This window comes from Hyalella azteca, unplaced genomic scaffold (genome assembly GCF_000764305.2).
Source record: "Hyalella azteca isolate HAZT.00-mixed unplaced genomic scaffold, Hazt_2.0.2 contig13460, whole genome shotgun sequence".
NCBI lineage: Eukaryota > Metazoa > Arthropoda > Malacostraca > Amphipoda > Hyalellidae > Hyalella > Hyalella azteca.
The window spans coordinates 124558-152510 of NW_025943383.1; the positions used below are offsets into that span (position 1 = coordinate 124558).

Consider the following 27953-nt stretch of genomic DNA (forward strand, 5'->3'; position numbering starts at 1 on the left):
GTCATTTTGGGGAATTGGATTGTGTGCTGTCTGACGAGTAGCGGCTGATTTTTATCATCTACGGTAGAAGGTCTGCCACTCTGCCTGTTATATCGACAATTATTTTTTTTAACAATTTTGAATATAGTAAGTGCGAATGCGTCTTGTTCGGACTTGAGTCGACTTTGAAAGAATGGGGGATGCTCAAGGTAAAACGTTAAAAACTTTAAAACAATATGACACTGTCACTATGTAAATCGGTGAATGAATTGTGCCACATACTGACATAGTCACATAGCACGCTGACGCAGCGACGTAGGCTAGGGTGGATTGTGCATTGTGGTTTGTATACTCTGTAGTCTGTAAGGATGGTTCATCAGTTGATTATTACAATTGTATGAGACTATGAAATTCTGAATAGATGGTTCAATGTCCATTCATAAGTAATTAATTGGAAATTTTGAAAACAGAATCACTCTCTCTCTCTTGACTCTCTGCAGTCTGCAGACTCTGCTCTCAGCTATCTGCTATCTTAAAAAAATTGGCTAAAAAAATTACATAAAAGAAAGTCTAAGTTTTTGGACTTTTTTTGGACTAATCAATAAAATTAAATTTCTCTGCACCTCTTCAAGGTATTATTGCAGATTAACTACATCCAAAAAAAAGGGTGATTATTGCAAAAAATCGGTTTTCCGATGCCGACCGCCAAAAATGGATTTCAGATTCGTAATCTACACCCCAAAAAACATATAATTAAAAAAAAAAACACCCTTTTTTTTGGATGTAGTTAATCTGCAATAATACCCCTCTTCAATTCAAATAGTATTGAAATTCAAAATACTTCTCACTTCTCAAAAGTCAGAAATCAAACGCGATATATTCTGACATCGTGGGTAATTCCGACACTTCTCAACTTTTTCCGTTATATTAAGCTTTGTCTTAGCTAGTTCCACGGCTCCACGCATTCGTTGATGGTTGAAATAGTGACGTCATACTATTGTGCGCCATACTATTGTCTATTGCCAAAACTCAAAACACTAGGTCTGGCTGTCTGGGTCTGTGGGCCATCTGGCAGGAACATCCAAAGAGAGACAGTGCACGTCATGTCACCCAGTGAGGATTTAAAAAAAATGTGTCAAAGTTGATAGTACTGCCGTGTGGAACATAGTGGCAAACCAGAGCTTTTTTGGAATCAGTTCATTTTTGATTTCCTCACTTATTCAAGATTTAAACCAATTTCTTATGCTATAGTGGCAAACCACAGCTTTTTTAGAATCAGTTCATTTTCAATTTCCTCATTTACCCAAGATTTAAATCAATTCCTTATGTATGATACTGCTGGTATCCAGGATACTTTACTGGTCTATTTATAGGACTCACAAATGAACTTGAGGGAGAGTCTAAAAAACTCTCTGCTTTGCCACTATGTTCTTATGTATGATAATGCTGGTATCCAGAATACTTTACTTGTCTACTTATAGGACTCAAAAATGAACTTGAGGGAGACTGGGAGAGTCTAAAAAACTCTCTGCTTTGCCACTATGGACTGTGGAATTCTGTATAGGTAATATATTCTCATGTCAATATAAGAAAACGTAGCTAAATACCAACCCTACCACCGCGTTACACCACCTTCCACTGCAATGAAAATTGATGAACTGAGCTCATTAGAAACTGCTCTGCTTCCGAAATCATGCATGGTTTGAAATCCAATCCCATGTTGCCAACGACTAATCAAGTTAACTAGTCTTTATCCGTAGGCTGGCGGACACATTTTTGCAATGAATACGTACTAAAATAAAAAAAAACACATCCAGCTTCGTAAAAAATTCTCACGATTGGACAACACCCACAAAGTTTTCGATTTCACACAAAATTATGAGATAAACTGCCACTGTTTCACTGCGTACATTCACACGGTGTTTTCTGTTTACTTCTCACAATATGGTGTCTAGTCTGGAAAACATCTACTCTCCGGGCCGCGACTGGAATTCTGGAGCCGTGAATTAAGGAATTTTCGAGCCGTAAGTCTATTTCCCAAGCCGTGGAAAACCATTAGTGAACCGCAAAATTAGTTCAGTAGTGGAGTACGATAGGAGCGTGGTTACGTGGTAGTTGGTACTAAACTGCGGACCTTATCAATCAGTAAAGCCCAGGATACAGTTGCTAGAATAATTTTTTCTTATAACCAGTGGAAAAACGAAAAGGCACATCTGTAGACAACTTTAACAGCATTACTTATGAAGGCTAGCTCTACCTAGGCTTTTTTTTCTCAGTGAAGATGACTAAACATCGTATGCTTGTACAGAACTAAATGGCTTGAACAGAACCACATTAAATGTTTTTACATTTTGGCAACATTTCAAATAATTTTAGAACTAAAAAATTCGTTGCATAAAGTTTTTTAATGAATAGCTTAGGATGTGTTGTATTACTCAAGGCAAAAGTTTGTTCCAAGACGAGAAACGTAAAAATTCCTGTTTTTACACATAACGTAAAATCTCCAAACCGACTTCTTTAGCGTAAACGTTAACTAATTATTATTTACAGATAGTTAAACCAACAATACTTTTTAGTGAAACCTGCTTATTATTCTAATACCATTTTATGAAATATTCAAAAAGGTTTACGAATGCTAAGCAAACCAAACGTGCATTCAGCCAACGATAAAAGAAATATTGACCAAACGTGAGTAGCACGCAAATTAATTCTAATTGTAGGATTGTGCATAACAATATAAATCAAGCTGGTATTAAGGAACAAAGAGATTACGAAAGATTACTACATCGCATCACAATCTTCCCCCTTAAAGTATAGACTGCAATACAGCCCAGTGACGGGTGTCTGGAGTGGTCACTGCTTCACACACGTAAAAATGCAAATGGCTGCCCAAAATGTTGCAAGTGACAGCGCATCTCAAATGAAGCGGAAGCCGATTACCTATGCATTGCTCGTGCTTTCGTCTTATATGATTTACCTAAAATCATCAGTATGCAAGAGAAATGCATACTTGACTGGTTCATTTTTGAGCCTTTGTAGAACCTTGCTCACTTCTGAGAAGGGAGACTTGTTCTTGGTGTCCATATGAACCGAGGGGGGAGAAGGAGTTATTCCCAGGAGAAAATTTCCATCCAGCATCAAGTTGGCAACTGTCTCCATGGTTGCAGGGCACCTGTAGGGTTTGGGGTAGCACCAATCTATAATACTTTGCAACTCCAATGTCTCGTTTGACATAGTACTTCCTTTCCGCTGGGTATCCACAACGGAGTAGAAGGACTCGACCACAGCTTCACACCCACCCATGGACACAGCCACATCAAGAGCAGTGCAGAGTTCCTGTCCGACCCTTTCAAACACCTGCAAAACATGTTTAGTTAGTTGCAGTGAGACGATTTCTTTGGGTGTAAAACTATACTACTTATCATGTGGCTTTGCTTATAATTAATAAATATCAAGAACTGTATTTTTTAATATGATATTTGTTGGTGACAAAATTACATTCTCTCAACCTGGCACTCTACCTTTTTATCCACGTAGAAAGATTGCAAAAAGGATGTTTCATCGAAGACGCTTGAATGAGAAACGCCATTTGAAAATTTGAACTCGTACTTCTCCTCTGTCGAGCAACGCGACATTTTCACCAGCTGGCAGGATACTTCCGGGAGCTCGGGAAACCAGGTGTTGAGGGAGAAACCCGATTTACCCCATACATAATCGTAGATGAAATTGCAATACACGAAGTAAATTTCATTCAAAAGCTTAGGGTCAAAGTTGAGATTTTCTTCAGACTGCCTTTTTTGTACCTGAAATTGTTTATAGCTTTTAATAATCTAAATGTTCTTTTGCGACCAAGTGTTTACACGGGAAGAAAAATTTAAAACGGCTACCAATATTTTAGATTAAATAGGCTCATATCCCTTCTAGTGAATTAGTAAGGTTTATATTACATTATGAATTGATTTCTCAAAGTAAGTGGAGCTGTATCAAATTATAACAACTTAAACGTTAAGCAAGAAGTCAAACTGAAATCGATATACAAGTTCATCAGCTCACAAATCGTTTACAACTATATAAGTTTGTTGAAAAGTGCAAACAGTTGTAGCATTATTAGATTTACACGTAGAAACAATAAGTTATACAAAAAAGTATTCACATCACGTACGTGGGAGAGGGAGCAAACAAAGCTGAAGAAGGTATGAAAAGATGTGGCTCCTCCAAGCTTGAATTTATTGCCTTGGTCCAGCTTTGGTCGCCCACCAGGATCAGCTCGACTGCCGGTCAAACGCTCCAGAACACGCCGCGGATTCATGCACTCGTCAAGAAGGTNTGGGTTGGCAGGCTTGCCATTGAAGGGCCGGCCTCGGGGTCATCGGCCAAGCAGTCGGCAATAGAGCTGCTTGTACCCTTGGGCACACTCATTTGGGAACCTAAAATCGTAGGCCTGTATCCGGTACTGCAGTTCGTAATGTATTAGAAATCAAAAATAATTTATCCGGGAAGGAGGATCCAAGCAATCAAAGAATCAGATTTTCCCGAAATCCCTTATTCCGAACCCAGTTTCGATTTACATGCATAATCCTGTTATAATATACTCTTAGTATAAAACTCGCATTTAACTCCAAAATTGCATTAGAACACAATACAAGTTTTTCTTTTTTCGATAAAACTTACAAAATATCCCCGACACTGTAACTCTACAACTACAAGTATTGTGAATACGAGCACAATCAGAACTTCATCAATTCCAACAGTGCAATGCTAATTGTGTTACTTCAGTCACAAAATCAACTGCGGCTTTAGGGTAGTTGGCGGCTTCGATTTCATCAAAGTTTGAACTAACGATTTTGCAATCAGCACTCGTCTCAGCCTCTCAGGATGACGTGTGATGTGTGTGTTTGACCTAAACATTTGAGCACAGAATATATCTGGTTCACTGTTAGATAGGTTTCTATCAAATTCCAAAATGAACAATAAAAAATCGTATTAAAATAATTGAAAATATCAGAGGCTGAAAATTAAAACTATAGGTACTACACTAGAGCTAACAAACAGCTTTCAACTTTCATTCAAGTGTCATTGCTTCCATGGACGGACAGAAAAAGGTTAGTAAGGTGCCGGATTTAGTCGGCAGCTCGGGCTTGAACTAAGACTAAGTTTGAACTAAAGAACTTTAGTCGGCACTCAGCTTAATGTGGCAAACGTTTTCAGTCAATATTACGCAAGTTACCAGGTACAGTAAAGCGTAATCATACATACAAGGCGTAGTCTTGTATCAAGTTGTATGATTACGTATGAAATTTGACGCTGATCTACGTTCTGTATTAAAACCAAACTAATTATGGCCATAGAATGACAGGAATACTCACAGTTGTATAAATACCGCACAGTCTTGATTAAATTTAGAAGTCGCGCAAACTAGGGCAGGAGTCGTCCTTCAATAACCACACGTGGCAAGAACATGAGCTCAACTAATTCGCTGCCAGCTGCCGTTGCCCGCGGCGCAGCATTACGATTGACGACGCTTTAAAATACTTCATGTTATTTCATAGCCGGCAACTCCCTCTGTTGGTCGTTCCAAGAGGTTGCCCCACACGTCACCCACTGAGGAGCCACGAGATTTTTAATTTAATGAATTTCCGTGACTATGGAGCCGCGAGATTTCATATACACTGAAAAAAGGGGGCTCGCCAGCCGCGAAATTTCTGAAAGAAGTAGACATTTTCCCCACTAGGACGGTGTCACACACTTATGTTTTGGTTGTGTCTAGTTTGATTTCACAATAAATAGACTTGATTCACATTCCATTCTGAGATTTAAATTATTGAAAGTTTTTTTTAAATTATAAAAACCTATTTATACGTTCCAGATTTGAATTTTTTGCCCTATTATGTTGAATTAATCTTGATAAATTCACTTCAAATTCTGAATGATTTTGTCTGCCATCATACGTTTTTGAACGTTTTGTGTCTTTTAGAAAATTTTCATTGTTTAACATGGGAAACTATTTCATTAAATAAAACATAGAGCATGTACCTTATAGTGCATTAATAATACAATTTAATTTAATTAAATTAATTTTTAATTTAAAAAATATAATCAGATTTTTAATTCAATATTTTTCTAATAGAATTTTATTCTATAGCATGTACCATCTAGTGTATTAAATAATAAAATTTGATTTAGTAAAATTTAATTGTAATTAATTTTTAAATTTAATTTAATTCTACAGCTTCAACCGGTAAAAATGAGCATCATAGGAATCAAAGTAAAACTCATTCATACATCACAAATTGAATGACATTGGATGGATTTGATAGGTATTTTATTAATTCTGTTTATATATAAGAACGGAAATTATGCTATTTCAGAATGATAATGGAAATGTTTCTACTATTTCAGAAACTTTTCTTGAATACACTTCTAAAAACTAAAGTTCTGTAATCAATGAAGTCCTTGAAATGACAAAATCATTCAATTTAAAATTTTTAGCTATAAGAGTAAGATTGTCATTTGTCAATATGAGGAGCATTCATCCGTCATTCGTGAGGAGCTGTAAGAAAAAATTCGTTGTTTTTTATATAAAAGAATATTTTCCAATTAAAAGAAATGCAATACTTGATTTTTGGAAATATGATGTTAAAATTAACTATCCGTATTAGAATTCAATAGACGTTACGATTTCAGAATTATCTTCAAAAAGTTTGTTGTCGTTCGTTTGATCAGAAGTTTTCGTTCGTTTGATCAGAAGTTTTCATTCGTTTGATCAGAAGTTTTCATTCGTTTGATCAAAAGTTTTCATTTGTTTGATCAGAAGTTTTCATTTGTTTGATCAGATGTTTTCATTCGTTTGATCAGAAGTTTTCGTTCGTTTGATCAGAAACAGGAAAAGTTTTCGTTCATTTGATCAGAAACAACATAATTATTCATTCTCTTGCATTAAGTATATGAACGATTAGTTAATTCATAATTCATATACAACCGTATACAAATTAAGTATACGATTGATCATCCCGCTAGATCACTGGTAGCGGGAAAGAAGCTAGGTACCTATTCAATTCAGTAGCATGTTAGCTCACGTGTTATGTAGTTTGGCTCATCTGAACTCTGAATTGCATGTTTAGTGTGCATGATGGGAAACTCTGCCTAATGATTACTTAATGAAGTTTAGTTCATTGCGGTCAACTTAAGAGACAAATTTTCAACTAATACTTTTTATTAGTCTAATTTTAATTGTTGAGTGAAAGGTGCAGGCATACAACTTCCAAGTGATTACGTACTTTATAGAAACTGAGCAAGTTAGCGTACCTACGTGTTTTGAGCCCTTAAGAAGTTCATTTTTTGCCTCAAATAACGATGTTGGATCGAAAAAGTGGTCTTGGTGGATAATAAATATATGAACCTTCAAAATTAGAATTCCATCCTGGATAGTAGACCTTGCTCTAGGCTCTAGGGTAAACGTGGTATATTCTGACACTGTGACACTTTAAGGACGCATCGAGAAATGAAAAACTATAAAAAAATAACCGTATGCTTTACTCAAGTTCTGTTTGCTTTATGTGACTCTCAAAACACCGCACTACGCACCAGCAACAATGAAACGCCACAAAATGTTGCCATATTTATTCAAAAGCCTATAGAATGCAAACCTACCAAATCCCTATATTCCGACTCTGTGTGACTAAATTTGACACGTTGTGAGATGAATTCCGGCCGCGATTCAAACTCTATAATATGTAATTCCGACATCCTTGTGTTTGAATTCCGATCGCTGTGTGAGCTGTATTGGAATACGACATGGCTTTGAATTAGAACACTATTGAATATTGAACACTAGGTACTTAATTAGGCTTTTAATTAACAGCTATTAAGCTTTTAATTAAGTTAATTTCAATTTTTGCACACAACTCAGAACGAGCTGTGTGTGTCCAATTCAAGTTGTGTCGGAATTAGTTTTTATGTGTCTAAATCCGTTTCTTAACTTTATCATCTATTAATTTATTTACGACTTGAAATCAGCAAATACAAGTATACTTAAAGGATTCCTAATATATTCACAGACTTATTTAAAAGTCTCAAACCATAATATTCTTTCTACACAAACAGTTTATTACTATTTGGTGGAGCAAGGTCAAGTGTCAACTTTGACACATTTTTTGATGATCTCACTGAGTGGTGTGCACTCTCTCTCTTTGAATCTCAACATTTTCCTGCCAGACGGCCCAAATCTAGTGTTTTGGCAATAGTTTGGCGTGCAAAGGTATGACGTCACTATTTCAACCATCAACGAATGCGTGGAACAAAGACAAAGCTTAATATAAAGGAAAAACTAGAGAGGTGTTGGAATTACCCACGATGTCAGAATATACCGCATTTACCCTAGCTCATTTGAAGGCTCTTTTTTTCTTTTTCTAGCTCTTTGAAAACTATTTGTGTAGAAAGAATATTATGGATTGAGACTTTTAAATAAGTCTGTGAATATATAAGGTATACTTGTATAAGTTGTATTTGCTGATTTCAAGGGGTAAATAAATTAATACATGATTAAGTTAAGAGACAGTTTTAGACACATAAAAACTAATTCTGACACAGCTTGGACTTGGAATTAAACACACACAGCTTGTTCCGAGCTGTGTGCAAAAATTTAAATTTTCTTGATTAAAAGCTTTGTAGCTCTCAATTAAAAGCCTAATTAAGTAGTGTTCAATATTCAATAGTGTTCTAAGTCCAAGATGTGTCATATTCCAATACAGCTCACGCAGCAATCGGAATTTGAACACAAGAGGGTTGGAATTACAAATTAGTAGAGTTTGAAGCACAGCCGGAATTAGTCTCACAAAATGCTGAATTTAGTCACACGCAGCAATGACAGCATTGGAATATATGGATTTGGTAGCCTGGTAGGGTAAATGCGGTATATTCCGACATCGTGCGTAATTCCGACACCTCTCTAGTTTTCCCTTTATATTAAGCTTTGTCTTAGTTCCATGCATTTGTTGATGGTTGAAATAGAGACGCCCTACCTTTGCGCGCCAAACTATTGCCAAAACACTAGATTTGGGCCGTCTGGCAGGAAAATGTTGAGATCCAAAGAGAGACAGTCTATGCCACCCAGTGAGATCATCGAAAAATGTGTCAATGTTGATAGTTGACCTTGCTCTACCAAATAGTAATAAACTGTTTGTGTAGAAAGAATAGTATGGTTTGAGACTTCTAAATACATCTGTGAATATATTAGGAATCCTTTAAGTATACATGTATTTGCTGATTTCAAGTGGATGAATAAATTAATAGATGATTAAGTTAAGAAACGGAATTAGACACAAAAACTAATTCCGACACAACTTGAATTGGACACACACAGCTCGTTACAAACTGTGCAAAAATTAAAATTTTCTTAATTAGAAGCTTAATAGCTGTTAATTAAAAGCCTAATTAAGTAGTGTTCAATATTCAATAGTGTTCTAATTCAAAGCCCTGTCATATTCCAATACAGCTGACACAGCGATCAGAATTCGAACACAAGGATGTCGGAATTACGTATTAGTAGAGTTTGAAGAGCGGCCGTAATTTGTCTCACAATGTGCCAAATTTAGTCACACACAGCATCGGAATATAGGGATTTGGTAGGTTTGCATTCTGAAGGCTTTTTAATAAATATGGCAACACTTTGTGATGTTTCATTGTTGCTGGCGCGTAGTGCGGTAATTTGAGAGTCACGTAAAGCAAACAGAACTTGAGTAACGGATACGGTTATTTTTTTATGGTTTTTCATTTCTCAATGCGTCTTTAATGTGTTCGAATATACCACGTTTACCCTAGGTTTGCATTCTAAAGGCGTCTAAATAAATGTGGCAACAGTTTGTGACGTTTCATTGTTGCTGGCTTGTAGTGCGGTGTTTTGGGAGTGACGTAAAGCAAACAGAACTTGAGTTACGCACACGGTGATTTTTTCATTAGTCATTCATTTTTTGCTACGTCCTTAATTTGTCAGAATATACCGCGTTTACCCTAGTGACAAACCACAAATTTTTTAGAATCGGTTCAATTTTAATTTCCTCATTTACTCCAGATTTAAACTAATTTATTATGTATGATAATGCTGGTATTCACGATACTTTACTGGTCTACTTATAGGACTCAAAAATGAACTTGAGGAAGAGTCTAAATTAAAATAGGGTAAATGCAGTATATTCCGACACATTGAGGATGTAGCAAGAAATGAATGGCTATAAAAATATCACCGTATCGGCGTATGCGCAACTCGAGTTCTGATTGGTTTATGTCACTCTCAAAACATCACACTACGTGCCAGCAATGATGAAACGTCACAAACTGTTGCCAAATTTATCTAAAAGCCTTTAGAATTCAAACCTACAAAATCCCTGGACCCTGAATTCCGATGCTGTGTGTGACTAAATTTGGCATATTGTAAGACTAATTCCAGGTGCGATTCAAACTCTATTAATTTGTAATTCCGGCACCCTGTGTAGGAATTCCGACTCTGTGTGAGCTGTATCAGAATATGACACAGCTCGGAACGAGCTTAATTGAAGAATTTTAATTTTTTAATTGAGCTTTTAATTAAGAGTTACTAAGCTTTTAATTAGGAAAATTTTTATTTTGGACACAGCTCAGAACGAGCGGTGTGTGTCTAATTCCAAGCTGTGTCGGAATTAGTTTTTATGTGTCTAAAACCGTTGGTTAACTTAATCATCTATTAGTTTATTACCACTTGAAATCTGCAAATACAAGTATACCGAAAGGATTCCTAATATATTCACAGACTTGTTTAAAAGTCTCAAACCATAATATTCTTTCTACACAGTTTATCACTATTTGGTAGAGCAAGGTCAACTATCAACTTTGACATGTTTTTTGAATGTCTCACTGGGTGACGTGCACTGTCTCTCTCTGGATCTTAACACTTTCCCGCCAGATGGCCCAGACCTAGTGTTTTAGCAATAGTATGGCGCACAATAGTATAACATCACTATTTCAACCACCAAAGAATGCGTGGAACTAAGATAAAGCTTAATATAAAGGATAAATGTTGAGAAGTGTTGGAATTACCCACTATGTCAGAATAAACTGCATTTACCCTGCCCTCTTCTTTGTCACTATGTTTCAAGGTATTGTTACAGTTAGGTACATACCTAGCCAGGCTAGCCTACTTGTTTTGCAATAATGTTTCAACGAATTAAGTTGTATTCTGCAAAATCTGCCTAATTATATGTATCAATAATGGTATCTTTTGCTGTATTGCAATTAGGTAGGTATTTAAGAATTCGCAAATTATATTGCATCTTCATGACTTCAACTCCTATGGAATGATCATTTCCATCCAGGATTTTATGAAGAATTATTTTCTTGAAATTTAATATATATAGGTCTAGTCTCCTGTGTTTGGTATTTTTTTTGTATCCGAGATGAGACAACAGGCTCTGTCCCGGTTCGCAATAAAAACCAGGACAATTTTCAGCCCTCCGTTGGAATTCCGGGACAATACCAAGACGATGTAATGGGTCGTCTTTATTAGTTAAGCAAGGGAAGGTATTCAAGGTTCTTTGAAATCTAAAAGGTTGAATAAAAGATGGCCTCCCAACTCCGCTTATTGCCATCCCTGTCCCCCAGGTGTTTTTCTCTTTTTGTTCAACTTTATTTAATTCTAATACAAGATTTAATTATTAAGGAACTTGAAATTTAAACAAGATAGGGAACCCTAAATCAAAAAACCTAGCCAAATAACTGGAAAACTGTTAACTGTATACTCAAATAACCATATAACTCCTAAACTGGACAACCTGCAACCATACAACTAGGCAAATGGTACAATTGTACAACCAGACAAACGGGGCATGGGTCGCTTATTTGAAGTACTTGAAGATGCTTCTGTAAAATATTTACATTATCAACACCTAACACACTATTATTAAACACAACATCAATACAAACTTCAAAACATATATATATACACAATAAACTATCAAGCAGGATAACAGATAAATATATTTCTCATCTATAATGGCATTCTCAAAAACACAACATTAAAATCTTCATCAATGAATACATGAGCAGTGATTAAAAAAGGTATATCTTGGCAACTATTCACCAACCACAGGCAGTAGACTGAATAGAGTGAGTACGATTACTACGATATTTTGGTTGATAGGAGATTTGGAATTTTAATCAATCTCCACTGACACATAAAATAATGGTCTGCAAAAAAGGCAAAGAGAATGAGATGGAGAGCACTGATAACACAAATATTGAGGTTTACCATGAATTTCAAGATTCTAAAAACAACTCTACATTAACTCGGAACTGGGGGAGCGTTACTTCTCCAAGTGGGATCAAGGTTACCACCACTCTCCAGCAGTAAGAGTGACAGCCCATAACACACCCCCCTCCAGTGCTCTCCTTCACGTCTCTCAGCCAACCAATCTAACTAAATTACAGCCTACTTTGCTTAATACTACAATTAGAAAATTTACTTGTTCAAAGACTTAACATATTCAACAGGAATGTCCATCACATTAGGTAAATCAGCAACTAAACTTTTAGATCTGGTTATAGGTCTAAAATCAGGTATTACAGCCAACTTATCACAATTAGTACTGCCTGACTTGGCATCAAAAACTGAATTTTGAAGACGTTCACAACCAGTCCTATTAGACAGAGCCTCTTCATCAGTTGATACAACTGGAGTAGCTATCTTATCTTCATCAGCTGTGAAGATGGCAGCAGCAAATCCTGAAAATGACCCATCTTCCTGGACCATTGATTGTTCTCTTGGGGTGACCACCACTCTATCACATGCTTCATCCAGAAGTTTAATGATTTAATTCCTTACAAACTTGGCCACTTGTAAATACAATTTTTCTCTCTTCATTAATTTAGCTTCAGGTAAACTCTTAACACTACTAATTGAAGACATATCCCATGTCTCACCATCAACTGGTAACACTACACCAGAAGGCAGCTTGGAAGATTCTCCATTAATCTCATTACCATCCTTGGACTGCAAATCAACAACAGGCTCTCCTGCACCTGCAGTACAAGACTTAGGGAAAGGTTGCCCCATATCAAAAGTTGGCACCTTATGTCTTCTGCCTTCAGTTCTAATGCATGATGATGTTGAGTCTCTCTCTGCATTCAGCTCATTTACTGGAGAGGTATCAGGGAATTTAGCGGCATGATTTGGCTGCACGAATCCCGAGAATTCACCAGTGGAGTCTGATGATGAAGACAGAAGGGAAGTTAGAGAAGTCTCTGAAGATACCAGCGAAGCTGCAGACAACTCTGATCGACTGCAGGTAACATCACCACCAAGATCCTTGGAGGTGTCAAAGTTCAGATATGCAGGTGAAGTCTTCCAGGTTGCAAGCTGATTATGATGAGCAGGGACCACATTGCCACCATGCAAAGGTCATATTTTGTAAGTCACTTTGTTGTCATGTACTTGAACAACTTCATAGGGTCCTTCAAAACGAGGCTGAAACTTGTTATTCACACATCGATTTCCAAAATTTATCTTTTTCCTTACCAGATTCCCAACTGCAAATGGCTTGAATCTAGGATTTCCTGGTGACCAAAGCATTAGGTCCTCTGTTGTAACCACTGGTGTGTCAATCACCACATGCTTCTTAGTAAGTAGATACTCAGCTGGTGACATCTGTAATTCTGAGTGCCTGGTATGGTTATAAATAATGACAGCACGGGCTAGCTCTTTGTCCCAACTTGATGATGTTGCCAAATTTCGAAGGATCTCTGTCACTGAATGGTTTACTCTTTCCACACAGCCATTACTACTTGGTTGATATTGTGTGGTTGTAATGTGTTTAATGCCATAAGTGCAAAGTACATTGGTAAAGAGTGAACTACAAAATTCAGGACCATTGTCCGACAACAAGCGGTCAGGAGTGCGAATCATTGTTGGCAGTATGCGATGAGCAAATGCCTTAACCACAGAGGATGCTGTCTTATTGCGCAATGGAACCACACTCAGCCATTTTGAGTAATGGTCAATTGCAACCAAACATGCTACATTGCCCTCTCTTGATTTGGGCAACTGCAGTAGGTCCACTGCAACCAAATCAAATGGGTGGCGAGCTTGGACTTTCAGAACTGGTGGTCTGTCATGCTTAGTTCGTATCTTGTAGCATTGGCAGCGCATGCATGTTGTACAGACATCATCAACACCATACAGACGAGGATGCCATACATTGTTTTTCATCAAGGCCAACAACTTTGCACAACCCACATTAGCCATACTCTCATGTGTCGCAGTTACTAAAGCTACCAATGCTGTGAATGGTAACACGCAAGTCAGAGCTTGCCCAACATGTATGAGAACATCTCTGACAACCACCAACTCCGCAGAGTAATGACGAAATTCAGCCAAGCTTTGTGGCCAGTGTTGAGATGGTAGGTTTTTTATAATGACGGACTTCAATTTCGATATATCAGGGTCTTCTTGGATTTGCATTATCCATTCTGGGTTCTTTGTCACAATGAAAGGCAGCGTATCTCCTTCATTACAGGTGCTCCTCAACACAGGATTATCTTCCAAGTGAACAAAGAGCACGCTAGATTCGATCTGTCCTAAGGAAAAGCCAGACAACAATTTGACTGTTCTTCCAGCCCCAGACACCTGACGCATTACATCATCAGCTAAGTTGATAGTGAGACAATTTTTCTGAAGGAAATCAGCTCCAAGTAGGAGGCAATGTGGAATTAGTCCATCCTCTACCACAACAAAGGGATGTTCACGCAGTTTCAGTTCACCTATTGCAAACTTCAAAACCACCACACCCTGCACTCTGCAGGCATCTCCGGTGTACCCCTCAATACTGGGAGGGCTTTCAGTAGACATAAGAGGTCCTGCACATGCCTCAAATACAGAATTTTGTACTAGGCTAACTTCAGCGCCAGTATCAATGATAGCACAATAACTTTCCCTTGAAATCTGCACCAACACGCATGGTAGTTCAGAGTCAAGACTTCAGGAACATATTACTGTGGAGACACAGTTAGTAAGCTGCGCTTCGTCTTCAGACGTCTTCTTATTACTTTGCACATTATCTAAGCTAAAAGTACGCTCTGGTTCCCACATCTCAGTTTCTGGGCACTTGAAACCAGGCGTAGCTCGTACAGGATTGAAGTGAACTCCTGCCAAGCACTGGAGGAACCTTGGCAATTTTCCTTGGTTACTCGACCATGGCGATAAACTACCGGGCGATCACTGCAAAAGTAAACCAAAATAACTAATTGATAGAGGGAACTCAATGCAAGCAAAACTTCCATGCAAGGAAACTGTCCTTTACATCTCATCAATCGAAGATTTTGCCTGATCTCCCTTGTCACCTTCGAGAACCCATACTCCCGAGGATGTGCTAGCATTTCATCAACCAGCACTTTTCTTAGCTCTTCGTGTGATGACGGTACACTAACATTGGTGTTACATGATAATGCAGTTAACAAACTAACGAACAACGAATCACCTCCCCCGGCAGTAGGTGCTCCATCTAAAACCAATCCAGGAGGCAGGCATCCCTCTTCGGCACAGGTAGGCAATTTCATTGCAGGGATACGTGACAAGCCATCTGCAAAAACATTTTTCTCGCCAGGGATATACTCAATTATGAAGGAGAAATCACTCAAATCCTCAAGTGTCCTTGCCAACCGACCATCAACCAACCGCATGTTGTGCAGGTACACAAGGGGCTGGTGGTAGGTACGGATGATGAATTCAATTCCTGTGAGAAATACTCGAAAAGTCTTCACGGCCCACCTTAGTGCAGCCAATTCCTGTTCTAGGGTTGAATACTTCTGTTGGGTGGCATTAAAGCTCATTGATGCAAATGCAATAGGAACATTACGTCCATCTTGAAACTGAGACAGACATGCTCCTGCACCAAGTCTAGAAGCATCTACTGAGAGTATCAACTTTGAGGCCGAAGGAGAGTAATCTGGGTAAGCCAATTCAATTTCTGATTGGACAGCTCTCTTCAAACCTTCAAAAGCCTCCAGTCTCTCTTTCGTCCAATCAATGATTGTACCCCTCTTTCCCCCCGTTAATGAAGAAAGGCATTTCTGAATTGATGAACAGTTGGGTACAAATTTGCGCTGAAAATTAATCAGACCAAGAAACTCCTGCATAATAATAACAGTCACAAAAGCCCTAAATTAAATGGAAAGAGCAAACCATATTAGGAAGCATAACCTAAAGTAAGAAATACACCAAAGTGCCAGGAATGAAAGTAAGAACCTAATAATCTAAGATTAAGCAAGAGGAGCAATATGCTCCTCTTCAACATGTCTCCAATGACAGTATCCTTCTTCAAAGTAACAGTCTTCTTGCCATGATTCACCACAAGCACGTGAAGATCATCAGGCCTCAACAGTCCATTAACTACTGATAACTCAGGCCTGTGCTGTGACTGTTCCACAAACAGGAGCGACTCGCGATTTACTGAGGCTACTATGTCATCCGTTAACCCCAGTGTAACAGGTATGGCCAGAGACTGACCAGGGTCAACCTTAACTGAAGTCAAAGTTACTCATTGTTCATGACGTAAGGACGAGGTTAGCTCACCCTCACTGTCTGCATAAAAGTCAACTGCAGCACCACCTTCATGGTGCTTGGTTAGCCGCCTTTGAGCAACATTTACCTCAAACTGGTTGGCTCTTAAAAATCACAGCCCAAAAGAACTCCCCAGCTAATAGTTACTGTGGATGGTATCACTATAAACTCAATGGACAGTTCCATACATCCCATCTTCACAGGGAGTGTTACCAGTCCCACCGAAGTAACTGTATCACTATCACCAATTCCCTGAATCTTGAACTTTAGACACTGGTCGACAGTGCAGGCTGGAGGCAGCAGAGACTCTCCTATTAGGCTCCTTTCTGCACCTGAATCGATGAGAGCTGAGACCTTAATTCCAGCAAGTAGCAAATTTACACACAAGAGAGGCACAGGTGATGCCCTGGCAAAGTTCACTGCTCTAGTGAACCAGATGGGTTCCACATGGTCCACAACCACAGAAATACCTGACGACTCCTCTGGAAGAACAGGAACTTCCTCATCCGTGTCAGTCACTATACTTACACGAGGGTTGATTGGCGCATCCCTCTCTTGCTCTAAACAAATTTGGTCCCAGCTAATGTGTCGTTTGTGCTGTGGAGACACCATGTCTGCTCTTGAGCCTACTCTGATCTGAGACCTGTCTCGACAATCAGGAAGAACTCTAGAGGTTGTATCAGTATATGGAACTAGGTCCATAGTCATCACCTCAGCAGGTGGACACTGTTCAACAATCTGAAGACCTGTAGCTGTATGATCATTATTACCTGTATGGTAACTGCCCTCAGGGTTATGGACCTTGGCCATTGTTACCAATTCAATCAAATGAGGCTGAGGCCTAGGTTCTGAGTCATCGCCTCCATGCTCAGAAATAACTAGTTTGACAAGGTTGAAGGGGAACCAGTGCCTCTTTGAGATTTGCAATTCATTCCCAAATGAGGTCCCTCACAGACAGGACACACTGGTGCTTTCCCCCCAAACCTTTTGCATACTTGGGGCATGCCTGTCTATGATGATCAGGACTCCCACAGATCAAGCAAAGCCCATTCCTTAACCAACAATCCTCAGTCCTGTGGCGTGGCTTTCCACGCCAGTCACAGGGAAGAGCTGCACCTTGCAAACGATTTTGCTGATGTACTATATTCTTTGGACTGCTCTGCAAGTTTTTCCCAGACCACCTTTGGGTCCCATAGTAGGTTTTTGCTCGGGTTGGTGAACCCTTTCCAGCGTTGACTTTGGGTGATTGAGTTGCAAGACTAACTTGAACAAACTCAGCTTCTCTTGGTTCTCTTGTGGGACTGCAATAGTCATTGCCTTGATCCCAATTGGTACATTTGCTTTGAGACTCATCTTTGATCTTATGATCATGGTTGTCCTTGTCCTCCTTCTCAGCCAACTTGAGAATGTCTCCCCAATTGAGCCTACTTCCAAGTCCCATCATCTCCTTCATGTCCTGTTTTTGCTTTAACTTTGCATTAAACCATGTTGGGGTAGCACGGTGATACACTTCCATCATCTTTTTGAAACACTCACAGTCATCACCAGGGTAGGCCTTCTGTGCCACCTCCTGGACTCTCATTGCAAACAGTTTAAATGTCTCTCCAGTCTGGAACTTCATGGTTTTCATTTCGTTCTTCCATCAGCAAGATCCATGAACTTCTCTGGTCCAATACCATTCTAGTAATTTTCCCTTCAGCACAGAATAGCGCTTCTCACAACCACCAAATGCATGGTAAGCATTCAGGGCTTCTCCCTGAAGGAATCGACCAAGCTCCATAGAATATTCCCTCTCTCCACCACGGAACTTGGCATGAAAGTATCTCTCAAAGATTTCTAGATACTTGCGCAGGCTATATGAGCCTCCCACATCAAATGTTGGGGGAGTCACCACTCGAAACCGTACAGCTTGCGATGCTCGATGCATGGAGTTATCTTCATCATCTTCAGAGCTGTCAGATGAGTCAATGACAATTTCCTCAATTGCCACGTTCACGCGCGGCAACCCAGAATGCTGCTTAGGAGATGAACATGCCGTTGGACGCAACTGCCGTGGTTGTCGTGCAGGCATCTCCAATTGGTCTGAGCCAACTAGATCGAGCTTGCTTTCACGGCTTCTTGCATTAGTGGCTGAAGTTGCTGGGTTATTGTTCTCATCCCGCAGAGCAACAAGAAAATCAGAGTGACAGTCAATAGTCTGCCAATAGGGGCTATTCATCATTTCATGCAAAAGTTTACTCCAAACAGAGTAAGAGTATTCATCCAGCTGGACTGATGGAGATGGAAGCTCAAAACGCAGAGGTGATCTCTCCTTCAGACGCCGGATATGAAATTTAATAGCTCTCAGATGTGTATGTTGATCATTCATCCCTACCTCAAATGGTGGGAAGAACATCTCCTTCATGCGATCAAAGTGAAGAGAATCATCCAACTGGATTGTAAGTCCATTTAGAAAATCACCTCGAACACGATGTCTTGTCATTTGTAGAAAGAAAGACTGAAGTCACACAAAGAACATCAAATCATCCTCCCTAGTCAAGTCCTCCTTAATGGTGACGTTTTCTGCACCTCTCAGAAGGTCACACTCAGTTGGTCCTTGGTTAATCCTCAGTGCTGGACGCATTGTAGCACTGGCTTGAGACTTCTTTGGGATTGCTCCAACTCTCTTGGTCTCAGCAATTTCCTGGCCTTCATCAAAATGTGCATCCTCAGAAACACTGAGACTGATGCGTTGTGCCTCTCGATGACGCAATTGAGGATCAGAAAGCTCATCAGGTTCCACTCCGGGTGGCGCACAAGAGAAACCATTTTGGTGGTGCACCGGTGCTCCACCATCAAGTATAGCTGCAGCTCCTCGCTCCAGCCCAACAGCTCCCCATGCCCCGATCGGTGTACTTGCCATATCTAACTTCAAAGTCCTAACAACTAAATTCCCAGTAAACCTAGTGGAAGGAAAACTCTAAGTCCCTGTTCGAGCGCCAAAAATGTAATGGGTCGTGTTTATTAGTTAAGAGAGGGAAGGTATTCAAGGTTCTTTAAAATCTAGGTTAAATAAAAGATGGCCTCCAAACTCCCCTTATAGCCCTCCCTGTCCTCCAGGTGTTTTTCTCTTTTTGTTCAACTTTATTTAATTCTAATACAAGATTTAATTATTAAGGAACTTTAAATTTAAACAAGATAGGGAACCCTAAATAAAAAAACCTAGCCAAATAACTGGGTAACTGGAAAACTGTTAACCGTATACTCAAATAACAATATAACTCCTAAACTGGACAACCAGCAACTGTACAACTAGGCAAATGGTACAACCATACAACCAGACAAACGGGGCATGGGTCGCTTATTTGAAGTACTTGAAGATGCTTCTGTAAAATATTTACATTATCAACACCTAACACACTTATTAAACACAACATCAATACAAACTTTGAAACATATATACACAATAAACTATCAAGCAGGATAACAGATGAATATATTTCTCATCTATAATGGCATTCTCAAAAACACAACCTTCATCAATGAGTATATGAGCAGTGATTAAAAAAGGTATATCTTGGCAACTACTCACCAACCACAGGCAATAGTGTGAGTACGATATTTTGGTGGATAGGAGATTTGGAATTTTAATCAATCTCCACTGACACATAAAATAATGGTCTGCAAAAAAGGCAAAGAGAATGAGATGGAGAGCACTGATAACACAAATATTGATGTTTACCATGAGTTTCAAGATTCTAAAAACAACTCTACATTAACTCGGAACTGGGGGAGCGTTACTTCCCCAAGTGGGATCAAGGTTACCACCACTCTCCAGCAGTAAGAGTGACAGCCCATAACAACGAGACAAGAAATCCCGGTTAAAATAGGTAGCTTAAAATTTCCCGGAATTTATAGCCATTTTAACAAGACATATTGACAAATAATGAGACGAATCAATTATTTATGTGGTGTAAACTTTGGCTTACCATCATACATTTATATAATAACTTGAGACGTATCCTTTTACTATTCAGATTGGAACTCGGCAATTGAAATAATTTTTGCTACAAATACATGTTGTGGTTTATTATGGTACTTATTCTTGACAGGCAAATAAAAATGTAAAAGCACATTATTTATTTTCCAATAATTGTGTTCTATGATGGTCTGGAGGAGGCCATCCTAGCTGTAGCTGGTGACATCGGCTGTCTGGACAGACTTTAATTTGCCTACAGCTCAATCACAGGATAATATTCATCCATCTTGCCTTGATCAATCTCCTTCAACAAAAAGTCTGGAAAGAAATATCAACAACATTTAAAAATACAACAAAATTTAAGGAGAGCGCCTGCCCCAAATTAAAAAATTTTGACTTTTTTGTTTTTTTACTCATCTTAAAGCTTACATTCTGACGCATCTAACGGTAGCAAAATCATCTCTTTATGTTGATTTATGCGTTCATGACAGATCGCGAAAGGGTTAGGGGTAATGAGGTTTTTTAACATTTAAGATAGGCCAAAATTATAGGTAGAACACTTAAATAGCTAGTCTGAACACGCTGTGCTTCAGTTATCTGCCTGCAGTCATATGGGATGGTTCTCGTGCAGTCGTTCGCACCAGCCTTGACAGAAATTAAGCTCCAGTATCATCTAGTCTTGCAACCTAGCACCATTGAATGTCTATTTAGAGGCGTGTGCCACTTTTTGGGGCTCTACTGAAAATTTAACTTATTGGCACTGCAAACCTATCTCCTCCTAGAGTTTTGAAGCTACATCAATGAGAGATATACCATTCAAATAGCAAATAAAAGATCTACTAATGATGCAGACGTTTTTTCTAATTTCGTTATAGTTTGGATTTTATTCTGCAAAAAGGGTTGAAAAAGTTGGGGATGAAATGAAAAAATTTACGAAAAATTCATGAAAAATGCTCCCATACCCACTAAAATGAGAATATCAAAAAACCATTTGCATCAGTTTTAGATGCGGTCTTTACGCATCAAATGATATGTGTCTCAATGTTGTAGCTTGGAAATCCTAGGAAGAGAGATATTTCTACAGTACCCCTTTTTTGTTCGTTTTCTATGAATTACAGGTTTTCTTTCCTTTTTTTTTTGAAAAATTCACACAAACAGAAAAGTTGTAGAATTCCGTTTTACACATGTGTACCGAATTTTGAATCGATCCGTCGATAAATAACTAGAGATAAAATTTGGGGCAGACGCTCCCCTCAAGTTGGAAGAATATAATAGTTTGATCTTCAAAAAAGAACTCTAAATATCCATGTTTATCCTTTCTAAATAACGTTAAACAAGCATTTAATTACAATTCAGGTAACAGTGCAACTGTGAAAATTTCCTGGAGGTGTAGCACAAAATTTAACTATTGGCAGAGATAATATAAAACTAGCTTTAGTATTATTAGGAATATCTTACCAGGACTCCACTCCACTGTTTACTAATTGGCCTACTATTCTAGACACTGTGTCCCTACTCCCTATAAGGGCTCCATGGCGCCTGAACTTGTTCTGAATGCATAATGAACTTGACTAGTATTCATACAGTTCCCATAAAATGCCATTGAAGCCTTAGTTAAGACTTAAGAGTAACATTTTTTACTCAATACTCAGCCATACATTGACAGGTTTGCAGTGTTTGTCGGACCACTAATTAACTGTCATGTCAGTTAGTCAGACATATTTTGCTAAATCTGCAAATTAACTATATTTAACTGGTAACTGTCTATAGCCCTATTAGCAAGAAAGGTCTAACTTGGTATTCTTCAACCCATGTTTTTGAAATGATTCGTATCGTAATTGAAAAACTTGTTTTGTCGTAAATAATTCAGACAAATCTCGTCTTGTCTCATTATGTCTCGTTTCAAATCTGTCTGTCTCGTCCCGGTTCATAATTTACCGAGACACAAGTTTTAAAGTCCGTGACAGAAGTCTTGTCTCGGTTCATACATTTATTCCGGGACAAATTTTACCCTCTGTCCCATTATTTCTTTCCCGGAATTTTCTCGTCTCGTTTCGTCTGTTCCGGTTTGTTTCGAGAAAATTATTTCAGGACACAGGAGTCTATATAGGTCTAACTGAAACTGATTACTGATCTCAATTTTTTTGACAAAGAATATTTTAGGTTGTTGCAATTTTACTAGAATTTTTGTGACTATTTGTGATAAAAGTATTCATATTTTTGCAAATGTTAAAAGATTTAGGAATTGGAATTTATTAATTTATATTAGATGCAGTTTTCTTAGATAGTTATATATATGTACATTGAAGACTTGAACTTTATGTGTGAGATTCATTTTGTTTGACTTTAATGGATGAGATATTTTGCAGAAAATTTGAATGAAAAGGACATAAACCTTGAAGAATTGTCCCAGCTCATTGCTGCCAGCAGCTCTGATGTACAGCTCCTTCAAAAAGAAGTCATGGCTTTTTTGTAAGATTGTGTAGCTAGAAGCCTAATGTCAATAATATATAAGTCATCTCTGAGCAATTACTATACTTTTCTAGCTGCTACACTTGAACATATATAATACTGGTTATAATTATGATGTTATTATTCAAAGCTTTCTATCCATGACTTGTCAGTTGTCATCCTCCCATAGTACTCAACTGTACCCACATAGACTCAAACAGCATCTTCTATCTGACTTTCATTAAAAATATAAACTGATTGAAATTAGAGTATCATGTTCTTTTGTAAAAGTAATAAATGTAAGTGAAACTATAAAAATTCTGTTACTTTAAATTTTATTTTCAAGATGTTATTTTAGGTACCGTAACAACTGCAGTCCAATGCAATTTGCATCTTGTGTTTTTTTCTTGGCTAACTAACCTCACTTCCTCATCTGTTAAGTGAAGATAGTAATTTCTGTTGACATGAATTTTTTGTTGCTTATTGATCTCAGACACCACCAGCTGGCTGGGTTGGAGAAAGTTAACTTGGAAGCATCTGCCTTAACAACAACAATAACCACATGCAATTTCCAGTCAAAAGTATGTTTTATATTGACTATTTTGTATAGTTTATATTACTATTTTACATGTTTTATATGACCATTTTGCAGTATTTATCATGATTCTGGTAATTCTTTACATATAAAAGATAATGCTTTACATGACTTATATCTAATCATATTGTAAAATTTGATGCTTCTATGTCATTCAGATGTGCTTATCAAGCTGAGTAAGCATTGCAAAATTTTTGTCTGAGTTGTAGGTGTATATGTTAAGCTGATGTCCATAATTCCATTTATGATGAAATAATTTTTGCAAAATTTTTTATTTGCAAGATGCATTGAAACTATTGAGCAGCATTTATTTTTAATATATACCATAATTATTCTTTAATTATTATTACATCCATTTGACAACTTAATCATGTGACGAAAATAAGTTCATGGCGAGGACAGGTAAACAACATACTCCAGATTCAAATTTGAATTTATTCAAAAAGAAACGAAAGCCGTGGTCGCCCGTCCACTGGAGAGGTAGAGGAAAGTTGTGCCCCCCTCCGTTATCATGAACATCTCGTCACGACATTCATCCTATGAGATTAAGGGTTAATCGTTTTAGAATTAAAAGGCTCTTCCAGAAGCAGTCATTAAGAGCGGCACAGGCTAATTTAACGACTTACGGCTTCTTTGTGGGAAGAACAGGCCTTCTGGGTGCAGGTGAGGAGTTGTCCAGTTGAAGAACCGGCTAGAGGCTGAGACCACGCGAGACGACACAGGGACGAGTTGGATGTGTGAAGGTTGAAGTGAATCTGTCTGTTGCCGGCCAGAGATGCAAGATTTCTGCTTGGCTGCAGGGAAAGCCTCGGAAGCATTGAGAAAAGTCGCAACCAGCCCGGTCGCTAAATGACTGCTTCGAATAAAATTATTAGAATTGACAATAATGACGTTAATTTAATAAAGGGTGAAGATTAAATCGTTCTCAATGGTTTACAGAAAGGGATGGACAAAAATGAAGACATATGCACGAAAGTTCGTAACCTTTCCGACATCATGTGCAATATATTTTTTTTAGAGCCAGTAAATTGAATTATTACGATGATGACAAAATTGCTATTTGCAACTTGCTACCAATGTTTCAGTTTGAAGAATTGACCAAGTACACACATATCGCCAAGAACCTGGTGTCCGACATGCAGCACATATCATACAGGACCAACAAGTTGCAAGTGAGTCTCTCTAAGTCAATATATTACAGCTGACCAACAAGATGTATTTATCATACTTCATTTGTCAAGTAGAATTAAAGTATGCATCCAATATATTAATATTAATTGGTGTCTATTGATTTTTCCAGGCCAGAGCCCAACGATTAGTGCAAGAGTCAGCCAGACGATCTGAAGCTCAGTCAAGGGAACGGGCAAGAATGGCTGAGAGGGAACGGCAATTGCTAGCACGCCCCACTTGGCAGTCTTGACCACGCCTTTTTGACAGTCTTGACTATGCCTTTTTGACAGTCTTGACTATGCCTTTTTGACAGTCTTGACTACGCCTTCTTTGCAATCTTGACTATGTCCTCTGGGCAGTCTTGACTACGCCTTCTTGGCAGTCTTGACTATGCCTTGTTTGCAATCTTGACTACGTCCTCTTGGCAGTCTTGACTATGCCTTCTTGTCAGTCTTGACTATGCCTTCTTGGCAGTCTTGACTATGCCTTCTTGGCAGTCTTGACTACGTCCTCCTGCAAGTCCTTACTCCAGACTTTTTTTCGGTTTTGAAAGCTCTGACGTTATCCTCTTGCTTCATCCTTGAAGTTGTTACTAACTGTTGGGCATTAACGAGTAACTATAATTATGAACTAAACTGTTCCCCGTAGCTGCTATTAATCTTATGCTTGATAACTGTAATTAAGTAAAGGTGCATATTATCAAGCAAAATCCATGCGATAAAGGGTATCTCTCCTTATACGGTATTTTTAGACCATTGAGACGCAAAACAGTTCCCAAACCTTATGTTGCTTCAGTCATCTCGCAACTAAATGATCGGTTAACATTTTTATAAAAAAATAACGATTTATATGGAGCTACAAAACTGTATTTTTGTCCAGTTGTTCATTTACATAGTTTAATTGCAATAGTGTAGATTAAATAAATATTGTTAATCTTTGTCTTTCACTTGTTTGCATCGTTGCGATGAATAATTTAGGCAGTTCCTTTGTTGTAGTTATACCTACTTAGTTGAATCAAGTTGAATGAATCTCTGGCGCTGGATAACTTCTTTCTACTGATTTTATTGAATATGAATTTTATTATTTCTGGTGTTACGTCGACTGAGTCAGCGTTTGTATGCTGAACATTTTTCAATGCCAGTTTTCCATATTTCGTGAGGGTTTGATGCTCACGAACCACCATGATGGATTTCATGAAACGCGCCTTATACTTAATTGACCTCGTGACACATGCCTTATAAATGTTCATACGCACGTTTATATAGTTTGTCACTACCTTCAGCGACATAGTAGTCTTACCTTCTAATAGAGATGATTAATATACAAACGATATTGTTACGATCTCTATTGTCATATATCGTTCGCTTTGAGATCGTTATCCTCAGTTGAACCCAAATGAATGCATTTCTGGTATGCATTTTTTTTGTACTTGTAAGCGGTAAATTAGACTCTGTGGTGATTCAACTGTTGCTAGCTGTAGCTTGCCACTGCGATCCTACCTGTCAAAAAGTTGTGACAATAAAACTAAACCATACTAAAAGTCTAGTTGATGGTAGTCTCTCTGTAGGATTGCTTTTTGAAAAGCTATTGTGTGGCCGTCTTCTGTCGTATTGTTTGTAATTAAAGGAGTCTAATTTCATTATTGGTTGAAGTTGAAAATAAATTCTATTTCATTTTCTTCTGCTTCATATTATCAAAATATACTCGTATAAAACCAAAGAGTTAGGTAGCGTGCATTTTCTGAATAGCTTGTCAGCGCATCGTTACTCGCGAATGAATCGATTGCCTGAGCAGTGCTTCTGGACAAAGGTGTGGTAAGACTTACCATAACCTTGAGTGGCTCAATTATGATGGTGAAAAATATTTTTCGAGTTGCTCGTATCACACCTACCACATCAGCAAGCTTGCCGCCAAACATAATCTAGGAGAATATCAGTAATCAGTTCATCTCAGCCCGGGCCAGCCACAGGAAGTGCTCTCTCACAAGGACTGATCATTTAATGGACGTAGAAGTTGAACACATTTCAGGAAAATCGCTGTGTACTGAACTGGCGGCGATCCATCGTGGCCTGGGACTGCTACAGCCGAAACAAATATTAAGGATACTATGGAAGAATACAATGTTTGCTTGTCTTGGAAAATAAACAAGGTTCTGATACATGACATTAAATTTCTGGCTCCCGCAGTAGTTTCCAATATTCATGCCACGGTTGTTATAAACTCGTATTTATTGAGCCGAAGACGCTGGGGACTCATCGCCAAGTCCAGTTTGTTTCAGAATGTAGTGAAACCAGTCAAAGCACTTCGGTCAATTTAGTTCGATTAGTGTGTTATAAATATTCCAGTCCCTCATAAAACTATTTCTTTGATCGAGAGACTTCCATTTACAGGGGAGACTGCGCTGAGATAATGACTCTTTGATTTCGTTCACTTATATATGAAGTTTTTCTTCGTATGTGATCCTCAGAGCCTCAGAAAGGAAGGAAGAAGTCAACAGACGACAGATTATCCCTTTCCTCTCAAGGTATTATAATATAAGTGATAGAGAAACAGTCACATTGAAACGGGAAATTTTTCAAATGAAATATTGAATATCCTAGGAGTACAAATTTATTTTTATGACCACAAAGTGCAAAGAAAATATTAAATGAAATAATATTTAAATTTGTTCTGAAAGATTCATTAAACTACTTGATATACCATGACTCATGAGTGCATTTAGGTTTTATGGTCAAAATATGTTATATTTATATTACCTCTGAAATAATATTCAACCAAAAAAAATGTCATTCGATTCGTCACTGCCCCTTCCTTTCATCATGCCTCTCTTCCTTGTATAGAAAAATTACACCCTAAATGAAGATAAGGTTATGTGAGCGACGGATAACGCTTCTTATATATAACATGATATGCCGGTGTGACTTGTAACTTAAAACTTCTGAGCCATGAACACAATTAACAATCAAGTGAATTGATAATCTATCAAACCAATAAAGAAATAATGAACTATTAAAAAAGTTCCTAATGAAACGCAAGAAAATTCTTCATGAATAATTTATGAAAAACAATTTAAACATGAGTTTTACTCAATAATTTTATTTCCGTCCTTCTGTAGACATGTGAGCGCAGACCTCAGGTAGACGTGTTTCATTGACAAGTCGTTCACTAATGTAATGTTATTTAAGACGAACAAATTTGATTTTGTCTTTAAACTCACT

At 38.1% G+C, this 27953-nt stretch overlaps 1 protein-coding gene, 1 long non-coding RNA gene and 1 other non-coding gene across 3 annotated transcripts; 1 reads left to right on the forward strand and 2 right to left on the reverse strand.

Moving 5' to 3' along the window:
* Positions 1–26412, forward strand: LOC108666902. The gene is made up of 5 exons (XR_001930525.2): positions 1–126; positions 22889–22991; positions 23464–23551; positions 24651–24737; positions 24866–26412. It is a non-coding gene; the product is annotated as an uncharacterized LOC108666902 (transcript).
* Positions 2116–4298, reverse strand: LOC125178887. The gene is made up of 3 exons (XM_047883693.1): positions 4142–4298; positions 3501–3782; positions 2116–3336 (listed from the first exon to the last, which is right to left on the reverse strand). Exons 1-3 carry the CDS (start codon positions 4286–4288, stop codon positions 2953–2955), a joined length of 813 nt encoding a protein of 270 aa, XP_047739649.1. The 5' UTR covers positions 4289–4298; the 3' UTR covers positions 2116–2952.
* Positions 23981–27349, reverse strand: LOC125178888. The gene is made up of 2 exons (XR_007157058.1): positions 24192–27349; positions 23981–24102 (listed from the first exon to the last, which is right to left on the reverse strand). It is a non-coding gene; the product is annotated as an uncharacterized LOC125178888 (long non-coding RNA).
* Positions 27350–27953: the final 604 nt, after the last annotated feature.